Genomic DNA, 26,148 nt, shown 5'->3' on the forward strand with positions numbered 1-26,148 from the left:
GAGATTTAAGAGAGTAAATGGTGTGCTGCTTGATCTGACTGTCCTTGGTGAGAGAGAACAGGGGTTAGAGTCTGGGCAACTGCATCAGTCACCATAGTAACCAAGTCAACCTCAACCTAAGATTGCTTAGTTTAGACCAATAAATGAATATTTTATGGCTTGTCAATGTAGCATTCTATCTGCATTAAAATATATTAATTACAAATGACAATAACAAACGCATTCTTTTGGTAACTAAGAGATCGTGTGCAAGTACGTTCACTTTCTCCACGGCCTCAAGGACGCAGTGTGATCGAGCAGTTAGCCTGTTGCAAGGTTACAGTAATTCATACCCTTGAGACAGAATAGGAGTGTTTCAAAAGTCTGTTTAGGTTCACGTTCCAGCGGTTGAAGGTATACAACTATACAGTCGGAGTCCGGGTGCGAGCATCATATGCACGTCTGCCAAGGGATATTAACATTAACCGGCGATACGCCAGCTCCTTTGCCTCTGTCCCTGGCTGCCTCATGATGATGGCATTGAAGCCCCGGTGGTAATCAGCCCACTCTGCCTGCTGTTGCTCTCTCCTCCAGTGGTTTGTTTCAGGAACATCTGGTGGTTTACATGCAGCACACATCACCTGGCAGACGTCTCGGTGCAACACACTGTCTGCTCCTAGCCACACACACTACAGTTGTGGTGTTTGGTAGGACTGTGCTTGTGCAGACATTACAGAGCCTAGACAGGGCTGAAGGCTCTGCAGTAACTAAGTGTGTTTTGTGGATGCTGGGGTGTGTTTTGGGACCTGGTAACAATAGAATAAGAGGTGTAATAAGCATTTGTGATATTTTAAGAAATACAAAACAGTTGTGTGCAGCACTTCAAGTCAATTTAATTATAGAAGGAACAGGGCATGAACAAAGTTCAATTTTATATATTTTCTTATCAAATAACATTTATAAAACTATTGTGCAAAACAATGTCATTTCTGTCTTCTTCAAAGGCTCTGCACCAGTGGATAGTCATAGTCCTCTTAAATGAGGAAATATAACAAGTATGCATAACTTAAAACAGGAAGTGGTTAGCCTATATACTGTATGTACATTTGTACATAGACATGGATTGAGGGCCCCTGACATGATGATAAGCAATACTGAAGATTCGACAAAACCTGCAACACAAACTGTATATAAAATGTGATGTAACTGACTAGTACAAAGTCATTTATTTGTTTGGCTAATTCTCCCGAAGAGCACTCCCAGGTTCTTGGCTGATCTCTTAGAGTAGAAATGCTTCATCAGCAAACCCTGCTTAAGGTGACAAGAGCCAACAAAAACTGGAGTATCAAACTTGTTTTGAACTGTTAACTTGTCAATGCATACATGTAGTTCAAAGAGTCAACAAATTCCAATAAACTTCACAAAAATGTAAAAATAACTACATTACAATATAATAAATCTCAAATTACTATATTTTACAAATGAGAGTTCACCCAAAATACAAAATTACTTAAATGTGTCCTTATCTTCAGAGATGAAAACAAATCTAAAGTTTGTATCGTGGTCTCTCCTGGCCAATAGACAATTTACGGTAAAAGGTAAGGAAAAATATGTAACTTTGTAATTGGGCGAACTATCCCTTTAACAGCTGAATATTCATGATCTAGATCTTCAACATGTGAAATTAACATATTTTGAAATGGAGAAAAATACAGACAAGCATAGGCCATGAATGTAAACACCTTGTGCTGACACTTAACAGTAGTTACTTTTGTCACACCTTCAACTGTTTTCTTTTAAGTTTCTTTTTAAGTTCTCTCTTTTTTTAACAGCTTATATTCCAGTATGTCCAATGCTGGGAGCACTCAAATGTTTCTATAATGAAATGTCAATTCTACTTCTAGTGTTTCCCCATCCCAGAGACATACAGGAAATGGTCCTCTGGGGACTTCCCATGGCTCTTGCTGAGGTGGAGCTTGATGGCATGCTTACTGGCAAACTTACGGATACACAGCTGGCACCGGTACACAGTTCCATTGCCCGCCTCCTGTGACTGAGAAGAGGGTGCTGAAGAGAAGAGGAAAGGGTCCAGGAGGGGCAGTTCATCAGACCCACCTTTCGAGGATTCCCTCAGGGTCTGTTTGGGGGAGAGCTTGGCCAGGTCCTTCAGTCTGAAGCCCAGGTGGGCCTCCAGGTGGCAAATGTAGGCAGCGGGGGTCCGGATCTGTGAAGCGCACTCGCTGCAGAAGAACACCGGCTGGCCTGAGTCCAGGTTCTTGAGGAACTTCGTCCTGCCGGTTCTCCTCAGCTGGTACTTGACGTTAGCCAGCCAGTGGCTGATGGTGGTCATGGAGAGGCCCGTGAAGCGGGACACGTGCATCCTCTCCTGGGGGCTCAGATCAGACATGATGTACTTGCCCTCGGATGTCGGCCTGAGGCTGGAAGAGAACTGGGCCTGTAGGAGAAGCAGGTGCTGGGGGTTCCAGTTGGACTGACGGCCCTTCCTCTTATTGGCCATGGACCCCTCAGCCTCCTCTTGGGTGGTGGAGCCCACTACATCTGTGACCCGCTCTGTGATCCGTGTCCTGGAGGGGGGCTTGGAGACGTGGTGTGCTGATTGCGTCAGGTTCCTCAGCATGTCGGAGATGTCCAACAGAGCGTTTTCATGTAACGGGCTGCTGGATGTGAAGGGAGAGACCACTGTCATCTTAGCAGGGGTCACCATAGAGGAAGGGGAGGCGGAGGAGGCTGTGGATGAGGGAGTCAGAGGGTCAGAGCCCATAGAGCCCCCTCGATCACGCTTCCCTTTTGTCAGGTCCATGGGCTGGTCATCACTGGACTGACAGATGCCCCGACAAGCCACAGGCTCTGGGTGTCTCTTGGTGTGTGTGGGGGAGGAGGCCACAGCAGCCCTCTCGGCCATACTCTGGCTCAGCCTGGACAGCAGACTGAGAGGGTCCTGGCTGGGCAGGGTGGGCTTGGCTGCCTTCCCCAGGTGGACATTCATCACAGATTGAAGAGCACTTAAAGGGTTCACGAAGGGCTGCTCCAGAGGGGCGTGGCCTGTTATGAAGGCTGTGCTGCATCTCAGAGCAGAGGCAGGCAACGGAACCGTTTTTCTCCTGCTCGCTCTTGCAGACGGCGAGGCCCTGTCGCTATGGCTACTGTCGCTGTTAGCCGGAGTCACCGCCCTCCACTCTCGAGGCAGGGACTCTGCTCCGGTGGACTCTGCGGCGTCACTGCTACAGGGGGGCCGGTGCGCCTCTCCCTTGGGGGACACCTCTCTCTTGGGGGACACCTCTCTCTTGGGGGACACCTCTCTCTTGGGGGACACCTCTCTCTTGGGGGACACCTCTCTCTTCACCCTCCGCTCCACTTTGGCCACTTTCTCAGTCACCTTCTTAACCAGCTCCTCCATGGCCTGGAAGTTGTTGAGGTGGGGGAGGGGGTAGCTCTGACTAGCTGGTGGGGAGATCAGGGGCTGGCTCTTGCTGTGGGAAGAAAGCACCCCCTCTCCTCCAGTGAATAGGTACTTGAGAGGGGAGCTCTTCTCAGCACTACCCTGGTGCAGCTTCAGGGAGTTGGGGAACTGATATGCAGCGTGGATACTGGGGTATCCCCCGCAGCTGGGGTTGCCACTCTGGGCTTTATTGATGGCCGAAGTCACCGTGTTCTCCAGGGACTTGAGAATGTCGAAGCCACCCTTGGGGCTCTCCTTCAGGTCCTCCTCAGTCAGATAGTTATACTTGGTGGAGTTGTGAAACTTCTCCACCTCCTCATCCTCGTCCCCGTTCGAAACCTTGTCATGGCTGACCATGTCCTTGGTACACTCGTCCTCCGTCTCCTCTTTCTTAATGTCTTTGAGAGGAGGGGAGATGGCCAGGGGTGAAACGGCAGAGGGTGGAGGGGGGGAGAATGTAGGAGCCAATGGGATTGACTGAACCCCCTCCTGTGTGAGGGGTGTGGCCTGTACAGAGCTGGGGGAGGTGGCCTCTGGGACGGGCCTGCCTCCTCTCTTGTTGGGGGGGTTACCATTGGTGACCCGGAGGAAGTGACCCGTCACCATCATGTGGGCGGTCAGCTCCTGCAGGGTATTGTGGGAACTCCCGCACTCCATGCACTTGAGGATCTGGGACTTGCGCGATTCGAACTGCCACGCATAGCTGGCGCCGTTCTGGTGGCCGAAGCGGTTGCTGGGGGTGATATAGGGGTTGGAGACCTTGTGGGAGGGGTCATTGGGGTCACCACTCAGGGAGGCTTTGGGTTTGGGGGTCACCTCTCTTGAGCTTGGGGAGCCAGGGAGGTCCAGGCTCCCAGAGAGTGGGCCTCTCTTCCTTGAGATCATTTTGGCTGCCACAGGGGCCAGTGGCTCCTTCAGAGGCACTTTCTGGTAGTGTTTGGTCTTGATCATGTGGACGCTCAGGTCCTGCAGGGACTCGAAGGAATGGCCACAGTACATGCACTTCAGCACCTTCGCGGCATCCTCCTTGCCCTCCATCTCCAGAAGGGAGCGCTTGCGAGGCTTGGACCAGTGCCCCTTGGCCCCGTTGGCTCCCCTCTCATGGTTGTCATCGCGGTAATGGCCCGTGTCGTTCATGTGCACGGTGAGCTCCACCAGGGTGTCGTAGGCGGCACTGCAGCCCTTGCAGCGGAACTTGCTGGCCCCAGTGAAGATGTTGCCGTACAGTCTGGGGTTCTGTCTGTGGAGCTGCACTGTGCTGAAGAGACTGGGCTCTGAGGGATGAGGGTGGTGGCGGCTCTGAGAGGCCTGCTGCTGCAGGGACTTAGCCACTGCGGACTGGTGCCAGTCATAACTACTGCTGCTGCTACTGCTGCTGCTAGAGCTGCTAGTCCGCGGTGGCTTCTCCACAGGTGTCAGTGTCTGAGTTGGCGTTGGGTTAAAGTTCAGGGGCGACCAATAGGTGTTGGTCAGGAAGCTGGAGTAGATGGTCTTCATCTGTTCCAGGGTGTCCAGCGCCAAGGGAGTGTCCAGCGCCAAGGGAGTGTCCAGCGCCAAGGGAGTGTCCAGCGCCAAGGGAGTGTCCAGCGCCAAGGGAGTGTCCAGCCTCACCCCTGCTCCGTTCAGATGCTCTTTGACAGGCATCTCCTCGGCGTTGACAGAGGTGGTCTCAAAGTCTGACAGGGGGTCGCTGGCCTCGCTCACGTGTGATTCAATGTCCATCTCCTGAGCACAGAGCTCGGCCCCAACAATGGAGTCCCGGTCACCCAGTGGCTCATTGGTGAGGAGGTCCTTTTCTGAGCTCTCTCCGTCCTCTTGAAAGTCCACACCCTCTTCTTCCACCACCTCCTCCATCGCATGCTCCTTCATCTCCTCCAACTCCTCTGGAGAGTAAGCTGGAGGGGAAACAGAAGAGACGGTGTGTTATATGAAGGCCACTGAACACACTGGACAGATTAGCTATAAAATTAGCAGATAGAATTAGTCTATCAAATAATATTAATTTCATCATATCTGATCACTTTTTTTATTTTATTTAAACTACCCTGTCCCCTGGTTGGAGGACTTGGTGAAAAGCATGAAAATGATGTTACATTGAAATGATATATTCACTGAGTTAACAAAACATTAAGAACACCTGCTCTTTCCATGACTGACTGACCAGGTGAATCCAGGTGAAGCTATGATCCCTTATGGATGTCACTTGTTAAATCCACTTCAATCAGTGTAGATGAAGGGGAGGAGACAGAATAAACAAGCATTTTTCAGCCTCGAGACAATTGATATTGGATTGTGTTTGTGTGCCATTCAGAGGGTGAATGGGCAAGACAAAAGATCGAAGTGCCTTTGAACAGGGTATGGTAGTAGGTGCCAGGCGCACTGCTTTGTGTCAAGAACTACAATGCTGCTGGGCTTTTCACACTCAACAGTTTCCCATGTGTATCAAGCGCAGGAGTTTGGATGCACCTTAATTGGGGAGGACGGGCTCGTGGTAATGGCTGTAGCAGAATAGTATCAAACACATGGTTTCTATGCGTTTGATTTCATTCCATGAGATCCGTTGCAGCCGTTATTATGAGCCGTCCTCCCCTCAGCAGCCTCCACTGGTATCAAGCATGGCCCACCACCCAAAGGACATCCTGCCAACTGAAAAGCATTGGAGTGAACATAGGCCAACATCCCTGTGGAACGCTTTTGACACCTTTTAGAGTCCATGCCCCGACAAACTGATGCTGTTCTGAGGGCAAAGGGGGTGAAACTCAATATTAGGAAGGTGTGAACACACTCAGTGTACAAAACATTAGGAGCATCATCCTAATATAGCGTTGCACCCCCTTTTGCCCTCGGCACAGCCTCAATTCTTTGGGGCATGGACTAAAAGGTGCCGAAAGTGTTCCACAGGGAGGCTGGCCCATGTTGATGCCACTGTTTCCCACAGTTTGGCTAGATTTCCTTTGGGTGGTGGACCATTCTTGATACACACGGGAAACTGTTGAGTGTGAAAAACCCAGCAGCGTTACAGTTCTTGACACAAACTGGTGCGCCTGGCACCTACTACCATAGCCTGTTAAAAGGCACTTACATTTTTTTGCCTTGCCCATTCACCCTCTGAACGGCACACGCACACAATCCATGTCTCAATTGTCTCAAGGCTTAAAAATCCTTCTTTAACCTGTCTCCTCCCCTTCATCTACAAGTGACATCAATAAGGGTTCATAGCTTTCAACTCCATTCACCTGGTCAGTCTCATGGAAAGAGGTGTTCCTAATGTTTTGTACACTCAGTGTATATGGTTTCTTCATATTTTTACTGGACTCCAAGCGAATCGTCACAATCAACCAGTCACTCATCTTAATTCCAACCCTCAGATGTCCACAGACTGACCCATCTTTCCCACACAGGGTGTTAGTTGAACTATTGTAGAGAAAGTTTCTCTACTACGGGCGCCTGAGGACTCGCAAGGATAAATGAGCCATCTGTGCGGGAGGCGAGTGAAAGCCGAGTTGAGAAATGACAGTCATCCCATTTCACCTCATCAACCGTTAAGGTGTCATTTTCCTCCCAGACAAGCCTGTGTTTATATACTACCCCAGCCACACATATAACTAGCTGATTCTCCTCTACTCTCTCCTTTACTTTGTTTATAGGGAGGAAAAACAAAAAAACAATATCTTGGCAAAAACACAATGTGCCATTTTATTTATCTCAGGGCGCAACAGCTTGAAATGAAAGCTAAATCGGAAATTAATGAAGCTCAATCGTGCTGTGGCATTCTCCTCTGGGGTAATAAATGAGTTGGATCAACCTCCATCTGTCAGTTAATATGTCTGACGCCTCTTCAACTGCCTCTCGTCTGTCTCCACAGACACACACAGACAGAGACACACACACAGACAGAGACACACACACAGACAGAGACACACACACAGACAGAGACACACACACACAGACAGAGACACACACACAGACAGAGACACACACACAGACAGAGACACACACACAGACAGAGACACACACAGACAGAGACACACACAGACAGAGACACAGACACAGGATTTTTACTCATTGCTAATAAAGGGAAATATGATTTATGACGATAAGACTATTTAAAATGTTAGAACGACATCTTTCAAAGTCAACTAAATGGAAGTGAGGCACAAGAGATTACCAATAGTGATTATGAGTATCACAGACAGACTAGAAATGCTTTTTGGAGCAGGCTAACAGGTGCTTGGTGTTAGGCAAACACACATACACAGGACATCAGAGACATTTCCTCAGAGAGAAACAGACATAAGAAGAGTGCGAGGTTGAGTAAGAGACGATGGCAAAACATAAGCTACCTGTCACTTTGCATGTGTGCGCCCTCGGCTCACCTTAGACAGGTGTGTACGTTTGCTGGGTGCCTGGCCCTGACCGTTCACAGGGGACACCGACCCTCCCTCAGCGCCCCCTCCCCCCCTCCCATCGTCAGAGAGTGACGGTCTCCTGTAGTGACAGACCCTCCCCCACCCGGGACCCACACACTGTCACAGCTAAGTGGGACAAATGTCTTGGCGAAGGACACGTCACGTCAGCCTCCTCCCTTTGCCCCTTCCATTTCTGTCCACTTCATTATGGACTCAACCCCCCCCCCCCCCCCCCAAAAAAAAAAATATGAGCAAAGATGTTCTGAACATCTTGTATACTTATGACAGGCGAACACTCTGGCTATGCACACACACACACACACACACACTTCAAATCCCTAATCCCTTTACACACACAAACACATCCAGTCTAAACAAAAACGGCATTGCTGGAATAACTCCCATATCCTGTGCTAACAGCCAATCTCAGGGCCGGCTGGGCGGTGGGCGCTGGTCTGATGTTGGCCCTGGGGGCGGTGGGTGTCAGCAGGCAGCCCCACTGAAAGGGCCAGTCTAATAGGGACCTGGCAGGTGCGGTCTAGTCTCCCATCCTGCCCGTAGATTTAGTTTGTCACTGGGTATCCATTACCTGCCAGTCTCCGCTGATCTTCTGCGACAGCCCTGATCAAAAGATGTCACCAGGCCCCGTGCTCTTGGCAGGGCCTGGCACACCGCTCGTAAAGAGGGCCAAGCAGGGTGTAAATAAAATGACATGATCACTTCCCTGGCCTCATGTCCTGGATACAATTATGATAATGTGAAGGAGGGGGTGGGGTGGGGGGGGGGTCTGAGGAGGTAAATCGCTCACCGCTCGGCGGACAAACCAGCAGGGGAGATATCTCAGTCTTAAGTTTTTTTCTCTCCTCCGATCTCCGGATGGTGTTCGTGCGAGTGTCTAATTTGAAGGAGGAAATACAGTCAGGATGAGGTAGCTACGTTAATGTGTTTGTATCCAGAGCAGCTGGTCACAGATGTCAGGTTCAATCACTGAGGTTATGACTCTGGCATTAGCAGGCAGGTTGAACAACAAGTCCTTAGTTCACGCATAGTCTTGACCAATGACCTATCATGAACATGCTTCACATATTCCTTTCAACCTTTGTTCTAGTTGTACATGACTACTTTTGGTGAAAGTGGTCATTTTTGGCAAGCCTTTCCTAATGCAAATATATATTTTTTAAATTAACAGAATTCCAACATCTTAGTCTAAAGTCTAGACAGCCAAAGAAAGCAAGGCTAAGATGTGGGCTGAAAGGACATCGCAATAAAAACGGGCGACCAGCAGTCAACGCTCCCAGGCAATTTAAAATGCTAAACAGCCATTACATCTGAGCACTATCTGTTAATTTGATCCCCAATGACTGATCATCCATCACCATGGGTGACAACCACCATCCAATTATTCTCCCAAGCTTGACTGACAACAGAGGTGATTTATCACTCTAATAAAATGTGATGGGTGTGTTGGGTTCATTCTGAGAAAAATGATGATTATTAAGAATACACCTATGGAGAATTAACAGATCGCTAGCTACACTCTCAATGATTATCAAAGGGTTATTTGTGGAGGTGTAAGGTTCTAAAGAACCCTTTATGGTTCTAGCTAGCACCTTTTTTTCTAAGAGGGAAGAAACATGGGATAAACAGGCACTGTGACTAAACACCAAAAGTAAGACGCAAAACCAGGCCCTCTCTTCTGATGATAGATGGTACACCCTAGTACATGATCAGTAATCATTTAGTCAAAGCCAGGAGCCACACCCTGTCCTGGAAAGGCTGGTGAGTGATGGAAGCAAGACCCAAGAAAATGTGAAGGCTTCAACTGAAAAAAAAATATGAAAGAAAACAAAAAACATGCATCCTGAAGTAACCAGCTTTTAACAACAGTAAGGGTGGATCTGTTCACCCTCAGCTCCCTGCACTGCCCACAGTGATCACCTCACTCAGCCTCCACACAGATGGGGAAACAGCCAGTAGAGCTGGGAGCCAAATCACACACAACACTGGGGTAAACAGGATGTGTAATCAAGACACTACTACCCAAGTCTGCACTTCAACCACTGAATGACATAGCAGCTTACAGCTAGCTACAGGAGCTGATCACAGAACAGCTGAAAAGAGGGAGAGGAAGGAGAAGGGAAAAGGAGTAAAAGAAGGAGAGCGTTATATTCGTCGGTGGTCCAACCATCGACTAGCCTAAAGCTACAGACTTAGGCTATCATAGCTGGCACCAAAGCAAATGTGGCTAATGGCTATTCATAGGAAAGGGATGCCATCAGTAAGCTCTCTCGTTCTGCTACTGTACCACGCAACAATAACAGTTCCACAGCTAGGAAACCAGGGGTTGGCCAGCTAAAACAGCCAGCTAGAGTTAAAAACGGAGGAGGAATAAGGGAGAAGAGAGTGGATTCATTCATTGAACATGATGAGCCTGCCTCTATCCCACCCAATAGACTGCTTTTCGGATAACTATAAAAATAGAGGTAAGTCTGAAAAACGTTAAGATATGCTTCAAAGTGGCAACATCCATAGAGGATCATGAGGTGGTAGGGAACAACATTCTACAGTAAGGTTATGATCATAGATCACAGTAAGGGTACTGAGAGTGTAGAGAGTTAAGCAGGGCCTCACTACACAGCTGTGGCGTTTCTCATTCCGGACATTTGTTCTTTAACTGGGCCCTCTCGCCCTTAAAGCAACACAGCGCCTCGGCAGGGGGCCCTTACTTACAGGAAGGAGCCTTAAATAACACTTAGAACCTCCAGGAAGTAAGTCACCACAGCCTAAAAATCACACAACCGCAAACCGCCGACTTCCACCAGTTCCAGTTTCCCAGCAGTCGACTGACTCAAGGCTTTAAAATAGATTAGAGTAATTCCATACAAAAACAGTCTTGTTTGGTTCTATCAAAATGTCCAAAGATCAGTGGGGAAAGTAAAATGAAATGTCTTCATTCCTTAACATTTGTCATGCTAAGCTAACCACTCCTTGGTCTTGTGGTGGTATTCCCCTCGTGTCCCCTGTTGCTAGGAAGGAGGGAGTAGCATGAGGTGAAATTATACTCACTGTCAGAAAAAAATGTGACTCGTTTCAGGAAACTAGGCGTATGTCGTACGTCACTACTTCACAGGAGAGGCATTTGAACATAAATATATATTTGGTTTTAAATCAAAATGTGTTTTTTTGGGGGGCAGAAATGCCATCTGGAACATGTGAACTTTCATGTGCCATAATAATAAACGTGTATTCCAATCTGTAAATACAAATAAAATTGTTAAATTACGAGCCTAGTTGGTTTAACCACAGAAAAAGTCAGGAACCTTCCCACTAGCCATGATTGGCTGAGATAATGGATGGACTGGACATGCTGGGAGATGAGTTTGGATTGGTCTGCCATGTAGCATACTTCTGTCTATAATGTGAGCTGCTCAGTATGTGTTGATAGCCCTTTCTACCGTGCCGTTTTTGAAAGATATAACGTTAGCCATCGAGAACTACAAATGTTTTTAAGGTGAATGCATCAATTTGTAAGTCGCTCTGGATAAGAGCGTCTGCTAAATGACGTAAATGTAAATGTTTTGCTACAATCCTCCAAAATTAATGCCCTGAATTTAGCAGGTGCTATCGACAGATCAGTTGGAAAAGGTGATGGGATCATTTCTGCACACACCACAGTCAGTGTGAACTGGAGTGACTTGACAACACTGGCCAAACAAACAAGATGTAGCTACAAACAAAAACGAGTTAAAATGGTTCCAGTCTGCTGTGAAGTGTTCATCCATTTATACAGGTAAGAGTCTAGCTACATTTTCAGATATTGTAAGTCAGAAAGTCATGTTCATTGCAAGTTACAGCGTACTATTAGCTAGCTAGTGAACGTTAGCTTGCTAGCTAACATTACGTGTATGATCTGTGTCGTAATGTTATTAGAATCAGAAAATATTTGCATTGCTAGTTGTAGCCCAATGTTAGCTAGCTAACATTAAACCTAGTTATTAGCTTTAGCTACCTGCAGATTCATACTACAGCTATGACAATGTTTGTATTGGTAGTAATATGAGTTGGGATTATGCCGGTTCATTGTTTAGCTAGCTAGCTCCATGTCTAAACAAAAGACTCCACTTTGCCAGATGATCACATGACCCATCAAGATAGCCAGGTGTGTCTGGGGGTGATTACAGCCATCTATTGTATTTCATTAACATGTGTACATGTCTAGATAATAGTGACCCATCCACATAGATTTTATTTGATATAGTGTGCGTTACCTGAGACAGTAATGTGAACAACATTGACAATGCACCAAAATCAGATTAGGGTATAGGGCAAGGACTAGATACTGTATTTTTACCTGGAGTTTTTTCTTATTGTAAGCTACTACTTTTACCACTTTTATAGTCTTCAAATCTTTGTTTACTAAACTACTCACTCTGTTTAGTACATGGCCTCACATGTGAATCCTTAAAGAGATGGGTGGGGCTAATGCTTAAGAGGGTGTAAACGATGCTGAAACATTCAAGGGCCATTTTCTCAAAAGTGGGGTTACAAGTTTATCAACTTTCAAAGGAGAATTACTTTCCCATTGTTCCTTAACTGCCGTGTATGATATACAATTTTCTAGCTCACTACTTTCATCCAATGTATAAAAAAAAAACAATTAAACATTTTGCTACATAAGACCGAATCGAGGTGGCCAGTAATAGATAGAGTTTCTCTCAACTGTCGGTGGAGGTAAGACAACATAGTCCAACACTCAAAATGGTAGAAAATAGTGTCATAAGTCATAACCTTAAGAGAAAGATTTACTAATATGTGGCTGTGTTTGATTGCTCAGAAAGAGATGCTCACAACAGTCTATTACTGTACATCACTGTTCCTCCTATTCTGTTCCTATTTTCTACCCCCTAATGAAAGATTGAATACACTGTGTCCGCTGATTGTAGTGCAGGATGTGTGCTCAAGGAGATGGGAAAAACAGAGATTCCTCTCACTCCAGGTGAGGCTCAATGCTGTACCATGTTGAGAGAGCGAGCGAGAGAGACTGGGCAGGCAGATAGATCAAACTGTACTGTACTCCCAGAATGCTGCATTGTTGTGTTATGACTGGACCTACAACAGCTGTGTACAGACCTTCAGGACCTGAGCTACACTGCGTACAAAACATTAAGAACATCTGCTCTTTCCATGACAGACTGACTAGATTAACACTGATTCCTTGAGGTCACTTATTGAGGTATTGTTAAATCCACTTCAAATCAGTGTAAATGAAGGGGAGGACAGGTTAACTTCACTAGGGTAGGTGGCAGCATTCGGAATTTTGGATGAAAAGCGTGCCCAAATTAAACTGCCTGCTACTCAGGCCCAGAAGCTAGGATATGCATATCCAAAACTGTTAAAATAATGTCTGTGAGTATAACAGAACTGCAGGTGAAAACCTGAACAAAATCCATCCAGGAAGTACTATTATTTTGAAAGGCTGTTTTTCCATTGAAAGCCTATCCACCATACAAAGACTTAGGACCCATTTCATGATCTCTATGGCTTCTTCTACATCTGGCCAGTCTTTAGGCATTGTTTCAGGCTTTTACTCTGAAAAATTATGGAGATACAGCACTTTCAATGAGTGGACAGTGGACATTTCCAGACATGAGTCCAGCGCCTGATCGGGAGCTCACCTTTCTTGTTTCTCCTTTTCTATTGACAAAGCTTTTGTCTGGTTGAAATGTTATTGATTATTTATGAGAAAATCAACCTGAGGATTGATTTTAAACATCGTTTGACATGTTACTACAAACTTTTATTGTACTTTTTTGACTTTGTCTGGATGTTGAGAGCGCGCTTTGTACCTTTGGATTACTGAACTAAACGCACCAACAAAATAGGTTTTTGGACATAAAGAGGGACATTATCGAACATTTATTGTGTAACATGGAGTCCTGGGAGTGCCACCAGATGAAGATCAAAGGTAAGTGATTCATTTAATTGCTATTTCTGACTTTTGTGAGTCCTCTCCTTTGCTGGAAAATGTCTGTATGGTGTTTTGTGGCTAGGCGCTGTCCTAACATAATCGCATGGTGTGCTTTCGCCGTAAAGCCTTTTTAAAATGTGACACAGTGGCTGGATTAACAAGAAGTTTATCTTTAATCCTATGTATAACACTTGTATCTTTCATCAATGTTTATTATGAGTATTTCTGTAAATTGATTTGGCTCTCTGCAATTTCACCGGATGTTATTTGAGACAATGCATTACTGAACATAACGTGCCAATTTAAACAGAGGTTTTTGGACATAAAGAGGGAATTAATTGAACAAAACAAACATTTGTATAACATGGAGTCCTGGGAGTGCCACCAGATGAAGATCAAAAGGTTAGTGACTCATTTAATCGCTATTTCTGACTTTTGTGAGTCCTCTCCTTGGCTGGAAAATGTCTGTATGGTTTCTTGTGGCTAGGCGCTGTCCTAACATAATCGCAAGGTGTGCTTTTGCCGTAAAGCCTTTTTGAAATCGGACACTGTGGTTGGATTAACAAGTAGTTTAGCTTTAAAATTGTGTATAATACTTGTATGTTTGAGGATTTTTAATTATGAATTTGGCGCCCTGCAATTTCACTGGTTGTTGTTGAGGTGGGACGCTAGCATCCCAATGATACCAGAGAGGTTAAAGAAGGATGTTTTTGCCCTCAACACAGCCTCAATTAATTGGCGTATGGACTCTACAAGGTGTCGAAAGAGTTCCACAGGGATGCTGGCCCATGTTGACTCCAATGCTTCCCACACTTGTATGAAGTTGGCTGGATTTCCATTGGGTGCCATTCTTGACACACATTGAAATTGTTGAGCATGAAAAACCCAGCAGTGTTGCAGTTTGACACAAACCGCTGCGCCTGGAACCTACTACCATACCCAGTTCAAAAGGCACTTAAATGTTTTGTCTAGCCCATTCACTCTCTGAATGGCACACATACACAATCTGTCGCAAAGCTTTAAAATCCTTCTTTAACCCGTCTCCTCCCCTTCATCTACACTGATTGAAGTGGATTTAACAAGTGACATCAATAAGGGATCATAGCGTTCACCTGGATTCACCTGGTCAGTCAATGTCATGGAAAGAGCAGGTGTTCTTAATGTTTTGTATACTCAGTGTATGTGTGCCATTCAGAGGGTGAATGGGCAAGACAAAAGATTTAAGTGCCTTTGAATAGGGTATGGTAGTAGGTCCCAGGTGCACTGGTTTGTGTCAAGAACTGCAACGCTGCTGGATCTTTCATGCTCAACAGTTTCCTGTGTGCATCAAGAATGGTCCACCACCCAAAGGACATCCAGCCAACTTGACAACTGTGGGAAGCATTGGAGTCAACATGGGCCAGCATCCCTGTGGAACGCTTTCGACACCTTGTAGAGTCCATGCCCTGACAAATTGAGGGGTACAACTCAATATTATGAAGGTGTTCTTAGGGCTGTGGTGGTCATGACATTTTGTCAGCTGGTTATTGTCGTGCAAAAGACTGGCGGTCTCACGGTAATTAACCGCCAGGTTTAGCATCTAGATACAAGCCTTTGGAACATCTACATTTAAAAAAGTTGACCTACTGTATGATGTTTGGCTATGCACACCCTGTTCTCTCATCAAGTCATCATATTTTCTGAAGTTAATCTTGTCTTTACTAATATGTCAAATTAGTTTGGATTTAGAATGGCCCATTATAACATGGGCGGCAGGTTAGAGCGTTGGGCCAGTAACCCAAAGGTTGCTGGATCGAATCCTCAAGCTGACAAATCTGTCGCTCTGACCACTGAACAAGGCAGTGAACCCAGTGTTCCCTGGTAGGCCGTCATTGTAAATAAGAATTTGTTCTTAGCTGACTTGCCTAGTTAAATAAAGGTTACATGTGCAGGAACAGAGAATGGAGGCCACTTTCCGGGTGGTTCGTTTCACTCATGTCAGGTAGCCTACTCTGGTTATTTGCTGCCTGTTCCTGCAGTTACACCCAGCACTTAATTTGGGAAACCAAGTGAAATCTGTAGTAACTAAAGAGTCCCGCTCTCTGCACGCTGTAGAAAGGAATATTATATAAATGGCACAATCATTATTAAAAAAAGAAATATATATATGTGTGTTTGGCCTTTGCATATGCATAAGCTCTTATATGCATATGGTGTTTTGAATTAATCACCATCTTAGAAAGGCTATCCATTTCATTGTGTTTGGCTTTGAAACAAAATGCACAATGACCATGTTTTCCACTCAGTTTCAACCTGTTGTTGAACTTCTTTCTTCAAAAGTGATCAATCACAGTGAGGCGAGTTTTAAAAGCACATACCGTTTTGATGATATGTTTGATGTGATTTTCAATTGTATTTGCATTGATGTCAGAATGGTTAGAGGCCTATTTATTGCCTACCTCCCTACTCTTCTACATTTGCACACACTGTACATAGATTCTTTCTATTTTTTTTCTTTGTGTTATTGACTATACGTTTGTTTATGTGTAACTGTGTTGTTGTTTTTGTCACACTGCTTTGCTTTATCTTGGCCAGGTCACAGTTGTAAATGAGAACTTGTTCTCAACTGGCCAACCTGATTAAATAAAGGTGAAATAAAAATAATAAATAAATAAATAAATAAATAAATAAGAGGAACAATAGAGCGCTGAGTACCAGGCCAATAGTGAGTTGGGTACTCCTAACTACGTCATTGGCTTCATCAATAAGTGCATTGATGACGTCGTCCCCACAGTGACCGTACGTACATACCCCAACCGGAAGCCATGGATTACAGGCCGCATCCGAACTGAGCTAAAGCTGCCGCTTTCAAGGAGCGGGACTCTAACCCGGAAGCTTATAAGAAATCCCGCTATGCCCTCCGACGAACCATCGAGTCGTACTACACCAGCTCTGACGCTCATCGCATGTGCCATGGCTTGCAAACAGACTAAAAAGAGAAGCACAGCCTAGAGCTGCCCAGTGACACTGGCCTACCAGATGAGCTAAACTACTTCTATGCTCGCTTTGAGGCAAATAACACTGAAACATGCATGAGATCACCAGCTGTGCCCGGAAGACTGTGTGATCATGCTGTCCGCAGCCAATGTGATTAAGACCTTTAAACAGGCCAACATTCACAAGGCCGCAGGGCCAGACGGATTACAAGGACGTGCAAATTCTTTAAGCAGACCACCATAGTCCCTGTGCCCAAGAACACTAAGGTAACCTGCCTAAATGAATACCAACCCGTAGAACTCACGTCTGTAGCCATGAAGTGCTTTGAAAGGCTAGTCATGGTTCACAACACCATCATCCCAGAAACCCTAGACCCACTCCAATTTGCATACCGCCCCAACAGATCCACAGATGATGCAATCTCCATTGCACTCCACAGTGCCCTTTCCCACCTGGACAAAAGGAACACCTATGTGAAAATGCTATTCATTGACTACAGCTCAGCGTTCAACACCATAGTACCCTCAAAGCTCATCAAAAAGTGAAGGATCCTGGGACTAAACACCTTCCTCTGCAACTGGATCCTGGACTTCCTGACAGGTCACCCCCAGGTGGTAAGGGTAGGTAACAACACATATGCCACGCTGACCCTCAACACAGGGGCTCCTCAGGGGTGCGTGCTTAGTCCCCTCCTGTACTCCCTGTCCACTCATGCCTGCACGGCCAGACACGACTCCAACACCATCATTAAATTGGCCGATGACAACAGTGGTAGGCCTGATCACCGACAACGACAAGACAGCCTATAGGGAGGTGGTCAGAGACCTGGCCATGTGGTGCCAGGACAACAAGCTCTCCCTCAACATGATCAAGACAAAGGAGAGGATTGTGGACTACAGGAAAAAGAGGACCGAGCACACCCCCATTCTGATCGATGGGGCTGCAGTGGAGCAGGTTGAGAGTTAAGTTCCTTGGTGTCCACATCGCCAACAAACTAACAAGGTCCAAGCACACCAAGACAGTCGTGAAGAGGGCACGACAAAACCCATTCCAAGATTTGGCATGGGTCCTCAGATCCTCAAAAGGTTCTACAGCTGCACCATCGAGAGCAGCCGGACTGGTTGAATCACTGCCTGGTATGGCAACTGCTCTGCCTCCGACCGCAAGGCACTACAGAGGGTAGTGCGAACGGTCCAGTACATCACCGGGGCCAAGCTTCCTGCCATCCAGGACCTCTATACCAGGCGGTGTCAGAGGAAGGCCCTAAAACTTCTCAAAGACTAGCCACCCTAGTCATACTGTTCTCTCTGCTACCGCACGGCAAGTGGTACCGGAGCGCCAAGTCTAAGTCCAAGAGGCTTCTAAACAGCTTCTACCCACAAGCCATAAGACTCCCGAACATCTAGTCAAATTGCCACCCAGACTATTTGCAGTGCCCCCCTCATTACACTACTGCTACTCTCGGTTGCCATCTATGCATAGTTACTTTAATAACTCTACCTACATGTATATACTACCTCAACTAACCGGTGCCCCCACACATTGACTCTGTATTGGTAACCCCCTGTATACAGTCTCGCTATTGTTATTTTACTGCTGCTCTTTAATTACTTGTTTCTTTTATCTCTTATTCTTATCTGTATTTTTTTTTAACTGCATTGTTGGTTAGAGGCTCATAAGCAGGCATTTCACTGTAAGGTCTACACCTGTTGTATTCATGTGACTAATAAAATTGTATTTGATTTTGACTAACATGTCCAGAGTGCATAAGAGGAGATTACCGTGACTCAACGGTCACATAGAGTTTTACTGTGGTCATGTCTGCCGGTGTGGCGGTAATATGGTCACCGCAATAACCCTAGGTGTTCTTAATGTTTTGTACACAGTGTATATTGGTTAATCTGACATTCAACCAGCTACAGTACAAAGACAAAGATCTCGCACACACAAACAAATCTGAGGAGAAAGAGATAGAGACCCTCTCAGATGTTATGTTCTCACCACATCAAAGGGACAACCATTCAAGGCCCACTCCACTCCCAACAAACAGCTGCTGCGATGATCGCCTAGCAACGAGGAGGTGATGGACAGGGCCCTAAGATGGATGGGCACCATAAATCACAACACCAGTGTCTGTGTGTGTGGGGCGGGAGAGAGAAACAAAACAACCTTTTTTCTAATTGTGGAAGAGAGTGGAGGCAGCGAGAGTGGAGGCAGTGGAGCTGGCCTTGCCTTGACCCCTCACTGTACTCTTTTATTCATGATTGTGGCGTAACTGCCCGAAGCACGGAGGAGCAGAAGCCTGCTGACCTCCACATGGGCACAGTAAAATGGGAGGGTTTTGGTCAGACATCTAGTCCATTGTATTTCTAATTTACGCTACACTAATCAAACTGAATATCCATTCAAACTAACCATAACTTTTTTTTTTTTTTTACGCCTAGGAAGCAAGGCACATTTTTCCCATTAAATGATTTGCAAGCACATTGTTAGCTTATAAAAGACGGGATCGAGTTTTTTTTCAGAGGGCCGAACCCTCCAGGCAAAGCAATCTGGGTAGTGTAGTTGAGGGATAAATGTCATATCATCCACTATAGCTGGGCCATATGATTTGGCCCAACTGCTGTGGCCCGGGTGTCTAGTAACACTCCGCCAGAGAGCACGGTCATTCATCACACAGTGAGTGTCTGTCTAAGGCTTTCCACTCTGCTCGTCCTGCTCTCCAGTTACAGCCTACACGGCCAGCCTAAATAATATTCTCCATGATAAATGGCACTATAAGCCTGGTATCCATCATTAATCTGCTTTTTACTCTTGGGGAGTGCTGGTTAGGACCACAGGATAGCAGAGCAGCTTGGGTTCATTTGGAGGCCAGCCTAGCATGAGTGATACCCATCATCCCGCTCATCAGTCGCGCACACTGTCTCGCTCTCTCACACAGCCACACACACGCAAACTCCATTGCACACACGCGAACACGCATCGTAACACAAGGTGTAAATTACACACATTCGGATACACACATATACATATTCACACACACACTCAACAAACGCATCATATATTCAATAACCAAACATCCAGAGACTCATGGAAGAATATTCTGTCACTCATCAAAACATCACGTAACTTAATCCTCTCAGTCATCTAAAAACACTTTCCGTTGTCGTCCTCCTCCCCACCACCTTTTCTCCAGCATTTTGTACAGTCCCATACTGTTGTGAGAAACTCTTAAAACCGTTCTTTTTCTCTTTGTTACTTTCTTTCTCCTCCTTTTCTAAGTATACTCACTCTGCCTCTTTCTCAATTCCTTCCCCCCTCTCGCTCTTTGTTTTTCTCAGTCCCTCTATCTACTTCTCTCCTCTTTCATTCTCTTGCTCGCTCTTTCTCCCTCCCTCCCTGTGTGTCTGCTAAAGCCAGTATGATAAATGACACACGTCAGTGTGTCAGGAACGAAGGGTGGGTCAGTGATAAATGACTCTGTTGAAAAGGAAATCGGCTCTTTGGCATGGCTGGGCTATTCTCCTCCTGGATTCGGTTTCAGGACCCCTGAAGACCAGAGCGGGCTCGGTTTCCCGAAAAGACCACACATCCCACTAGGCTCTGACGCGTTGCCCTCTGGGAGGGGAGCTGAGGGTTTGCGTAAGCAAGACTGCCCCAAATGTTGCCATATCGCAGCTACATCTATCACAACAACGAATGGCGGGACTATTTTTATAAAGTATCTACGTAGGCCTACTCCACATACATGAGGGCCCTGAAACCTGATCTGAGGAGGGTAGAGCTGTGAAGACGCCAGTAGCACTATTTTTTTCCATGGCAAAAATGAAAAAAATTCAGCAGATCAAACTGGTCCTTTAAAAACGTGCTGCATGTGAAATATTGTGTGCTATAGCTTGGAAAATAAATAAATGCGATTCTGAATGACAACCTAATGTTTGTTTCCAACATTAGGGCCGTTTTCCTAAAGAAGTTAAGTCCGCTTCGTGTTTTGTTTTCTTGCCACGTTACTAATGAGTATCGTGATACTGGTATCGTCCCGGCCCTGGAAGAGGATGGCTTACTCTTTTTGTGATTCGGTTCACTCCCTTTTCTCTTTTGGAGCCCGGCCCATGGTCTGACATCTGCCAAGTGGGGTTAAAAAAAAAGCCCGTTCCACCTCTCTCCCTCCCTTTCACTGGCAGTTTAGGGTGGCATTGTTATCATTACACTGGGTGGTGTCTGTCAATACCTGTGGGAAGCACTCAGTCAACCACCCCTCCTCAACGGCATGGTAGGCAGGCGCAGCAACCTCATTAGGTATGCACTTATCAGACACATAGATCACAGGCATGACTCAACCCTGACAGAATCCAAACACAGTAACTTTCATTAGCCACGGGTGGCGCGGCCCACAAAACTACAAAAAAAACTTCCTTGAGACTCGCACCTGCACGGTCTAGTCCTACCTGTTATTAGTGGAACAATTACGAGCCCATATGCCCCCTCGTTCCTGTAATGACAAATACAGAACACACACACGCAGTCACCGACAGATATAAAACAACAATCTCTGCTGGTCTCTGCAATTCATATGGCCATAAGCATGTTTGTAAGTAAGCGTATGTGGTTTCAATTTCAATTAGTATTTTTGTTCTGTGTGTGCTGTGCTCTGTAATGATAATATACAGTACCTGAGCACATTTCTGTCTCGGTATAAGAGATGCTGTAGTGACGACAACAGTTGTGAGTAACAATGGGGGGGGGGGGGGGGGGGGCGGGGGATAGAGGGAGGGGATAGAGGGAGGGAGAGGTAGAGGGATGAAAGAGTTCAGAGGAACGATGGCCTATGACTGACACTCCTCACTGGAGCCTCTATGGTTGCAATTCCTTTCATCACCCCTGCCATCCAAACCACCCACCCACACACACACGATGGCTGCCACAGCTGACCTGGCAGCTATAGGTCGGACCCTGCAGAAACAGGAGACCTCTAGCCGTAGAGCCCAGTCTAAACCAGAACTCCCCGCACTGCTGGAACTGCTCACAAAGATTACTGGAGCACAGGGAGGCCGGATTAGAGCAGGGGGCTGGATTTCACTACGCTGGCCTGAGTAGGAGACTCGATACCTGGCTGAAAAAAATAACTCGCATTCATAGAAACACATCACACCAAAACATGCACGCACGCAAGTACCCACGCAGGCACACACATACCAAATAGAGCCACTAACTGTGAGGATGCTAACCTAGGGGCCATCTTGTTAGGTCCCAGTCACTACACTGAGTACACTCACTAGAATGCTTTAATGTAAAACATCATTGCCCCTGGGCCTACAGCCTAAGCTAATCATAAGCTATGTGAATGCATCCGGAGTTTCCTCCCCAGCTGTTTGCGTTTCTCCTGTCAGCCTGCCCTTGGTTGTTAAAAGCACTCAAACCTGACCCACACAGGTACACACGGCCATTTGTCACCTGCAGCGGAAAATTGAGTTACAGCACGACCAAAGGCTAGCGCTGCGTCGGGAGTGGAGGCACTGTGTAATATCAACTTGATTACATCAAAGTGGTGGCAAACCTCGTTGGTTGAGGCCGGGCACACAGAGACTTGTCATCTCCAATCATTAAGCCTGTCAAGACTCCATCAGCCTTTCCAGCTAATTAGGTGAAGTCTAATGAAGCAAGCAAAACTTCGCTTTTTCTAGGAAAATGCTCAGGGGGAGGGGGAAGGACAGTGGGTGAGAGATGGAGAGATATAGAGAACATGAGAGCGAGAGAGGAGATTTTTCATGCAAGTCTCAAGGTTGCTGTGGGCTTGCTTTCCCCCTAAGTCCCTAATCAAGGCCCATCATCTGTCATCGTTTTCTTTGCTCTCTCCATCACCATGTTCTGTGCTGCAATCAATTCATCATCACCCTTTGTGTGCCACTGAACAGTTGACAACTTTGTAACTTGCAGCTGGAGGGACCCACTGACAAAAAAAGGAGGTAAAAAGAAAGAATAAATGAACAAAGAATGACATTAAAAGTTCCCTAACATTTCCACAACAAACACAAAATGGGTCTATATTACAACATCCCATGATCCTGCCTCAACAGAGAGACAGAACAAGTTGATAGAAAAGACAAAAAAAGAACAGTTAGAAAAAATATTTCTCATTCTGAAATCAGAAAGCTTTCAGACATTCTTTATGTTCTCCCTCTCTCCCTCTGAGCGAGTGTGTACATTAGGCAGGGGCATTTTGATTAAATAAAAGCCTGGGCCAGCGTATGGCTAAACAGAATGGGAGCACTCACTCAGCCTGTCTCTGATTGACCATTAAAGCCATTGATGAATGGGCCTGTCAGAGAAGAGACAATTAAATCAAACATGAAACAAAGCCTTCCTAGACTGGATTACTGGCCTAGACTGCCTGGTCTAATAGAGAAAACCATTCCTCCCCTCCATTACATTGTGCACTTCTCATTTTACAACCCCCCTAGTGTGCATGTGTGTGTTTGTAGGCTGTGTGTGTGTGTGTCAGACAGTGAAACCACTTTACCCCTCTGCTTTTTCGTGAGTCACTTGACCATTGCAGGGGGAGTAGGTACACAATGCTTTCAAAGTGCTTTTAATGTGACGTCATGGGGCTGCATAACATGGGGGAATGATTTCCTGATGCAGATCGGGAAGAAACAGATCAAAGCGGGTGACAGCTAATCAATCAACTGTCAAATCAGACATGGCAACTGTCGATTATACCTTCTTCCAGTCCACAATCTCTTCGTCTGGACCCAATTGTTTATTTTATACAATTAAAAAAAGCATAAGTTATTCTTCCACCTCCCAATTCCAAAGTTAGCCGCTTGGATCAAATGTTCAAATCCCCTAGAGACTCAGAGAGTATTGACACCGCGTTGGGCATTTCGCTATTACAGACGGAACACTTTTCACACATTTTAATTCTTCCACCAAGGTAAGTTAACGTTTACCGGGAAAGTAAACTATCCATGGGAACAATGGGAAGGGGAAAGTTGACTGCAGCCATCGGATGTGGGTGATACTGTGACAAATAGTATGGCTACTTTGTAACGAGGGGAAACAAATGGTAACATTCGAGGGATAGGCCTACAGTTACAGTACTAGTATGCTACTCCTGGGATAGTGGGTTCGTATTACAAAGTGTTATTACAAATCAAGTTAGCCTATACTATACATCGACTAGATGCACTAGTATTCCTATGAAAAAAAAATACTGGAAACGGAACTCCAAAGGTTTGAGATTGAGAACAACAAATCTTTGAGCTGCTATGGCTTCAAATAAAACCACTCCTGTCGTAGTGGGCTACGTACCTGCCGCGCGCTTGGGCGCTTCTTGTTTCCGCCGCGGCATGTTTGGTTTCCCAAAGAAGAGTTATCTTTGGCCTCGTAGAATCCGAGCTGCTCCACTACACCGCGATTACGCCTTCATACACGATACAGTGAGTATTCTCCGTAGGAAAACTAAGAGCATTGTTGTCAAATAGCACAGAAAAGTCCGCGAAAAAAAAAAGGGGAAAAAAGGCGAATGTCTGTCGTCCCCCCGCGCGCAATGACTGTAGTGGTCAACAGCGTTAAACGCGGCCGCCTCGGATCCTCTCTTGTCTCATAGATGATCGCGTCACTCAAAACATGAGAATGGGCAAACCCACTGCTCCGTTAACTCTTTACACCTCGAGAGGGGAGGGACATTATGACACGAGGCAGTCCTATTCTCTTTACTGTCAACAATGTGTGGGCTACATCTATTGACTGGTAACAACAAATGACTAGTAATTAGAATGTAAAAGTCTAAACGAGATCATTGGGGGCCCAACTCTGACGTCACCCCATTGAAGTTGACGTTTAAAAAGGTAAGGGTTAAGGTTGGAGTAAGGGTTAGGGCTTAGGGTAGGGACATCCCAATGTTCCCGGATAGCACTAATTATACAGAAAAATATAAACGCTACATGTAAAGTGTTGGTCCCATGCTGAGCTGAAATAAAAGATCCCAGAAATGTTCTATACACACAAAAAGCTTATTTCATTCCAATTTTGTGCACAAATATGTTTACATCCCTGTCAGTGAGCATTTCTCCTTTGCCAAGATAATCCATCCACTAGACCGGTGTGGCATATCAAGAAGCTAATTAAACAGCAACATCTTTACATAGATGCACCTTGTGCCGGGGACAATAAAAGACCACTCTAAAATGTTCAGTTTTGTCACACAACACAATGCCACAGATGTATCTAGTTTTGAGGGAGCGTGCAATTGGCATGCTATCTGCACGAATGTCCACCAGAGCTGTTACCAGAGAATTTAATGTTAATTTCTCTACCATAAGCCGCCTCCAACGTCGTTTTAGAGAATTTGGCAGTACGTCCAACAGGCCTCACAACCGCAGACCACGTGTAACCATGCCAACACAGGGCCTCCACATCTGGCTGCTTCACCTGAGGGATCGTCTAAGACCAGCCACCCGGACAGCTGATGAAACTGAGGAGTATTTCTGTCTGTAATAAAGCCTTTCTGTGGGGAAAAACTACATCTGATAGGCTGGGCCTGCACCACTGCCGAGTCATGTGAAATCCATATATTAGGGCCTAATTTATTTATTTCAATTGACTGACTGTAACTCAGTAAAATCCTTGAAATTGTTGCGTGTTGCATTTTTATATTTTTGTTCAGTATAGAATAGTTTACGTTTTGATATGGAAATATATTTTGTCCAGTCTAGGGCTATATGATTAAAGGTTATAATGTTCTATAGCAGTGGTTCTCAAACTTTTATAGTTCCGTACCTCTACAAACATTCAACCTCCAGCTGCGTACCCCCTCTAGCACCAGGGTCAGCGCACTTTCAAATGTTGTTTTTTGCCATCGTTGTAAGCCTGCTAAACGATGCCTGTATTTAGTTTTCATGCTAGTGAGGGCCCGAGAATCCACTCTCACATAGGTGCGTGGTTGCAAAGGGCATCAGTGTCTTAACAGCATGATTTGCCAAGGCAGGATACTCTGAGCGCAGCCCAATCCAGAAATCTGGCAGTGGCTTCTGATTAAATTCAATTGTCACAGAACCGCTTGTTGCAATTTCGATGAGGCTCTCTTGTTCAGATATTGGTAAATGGACTGGAGGCAGGGCATGAAAGGGATAACGAATCCAGTTGTTTGTGTCATCTGTTTCAGGAAAGTACCTGCGTAATGGCGCACCCAACTCACTCAGGTGCTTCGCTATATCACATTTGACATTGTCCGTAAGCTTGAGTTAATTTGCACACAGAAAATCATACAATGATGGAAAGACCTGTGTGTTCTCCTTGTTAATGCAGACAGAGAAGAGCTCCAACTTCTTAATCATAGCCTCAATTTTGTCCCG

The 26,148-nt window shown here is 45.8% G+C and overlaps 1 protein-coding gene across 1 annotated transcript; it reads right to left on the bottom strand.

The window, feature by feature from the left end:
• Positions 1-847: 847 nt before the first annotated feature.
• tshz3a (teashirt zinc finger homeobox 3a) lies at positions 848-24,422 on the bottom strand. Its single transcript, XM_014147880.3, has 2 exons — positions 24,104-24,422; positions 848-5,334 (listed from the first exon to the last, which is right to left on the bottom strand). The coding sequence occupies exons 1-2, from the start codon at positions 24,141-24,143 to the stop codon at positions 1,880-1,882; spliced, it is 3,495 nt and encodes a 1,164-aa protein (XP_014003355.3). The 5' UTR covers positions 24,144-24,422; the 3' UTR covers positions 848-1,879.
• Between the last annotated feature and the right edge of the window lie 1,726 nt (positions 24,423-26,148).

Source organism: Salmo salar, chromosome 16 (genome assembly GCF_965601325.2).
Source record: "Salmo salar chromosome 16, fSalSal1, whole genome shotgun sequence".
Lineage (NCBI taxonomy): Eukaryota > Metazoa > Chordata > Actinopteri > Salmoniformes > Salmonidae > Salmo > Salmo salar.

Excerpts from the sequence above, each read along its gene's own strand:
- tshz3a (XM_014147880.3), bottom strand. The coding sequence starts at position 24,143 with ATGCCGCGGCGGAAACAAGAAGCGCCCAAGCGCGCGGCAG. Across the intron at positions 5,335-24,103 it reads AGCGCCCAAGCGCGCGGCAG|CTTACTCTCCAGAGGAGTTG; the intron begins GTACGTAGCCCA and ends TTTCCCCTCCAG.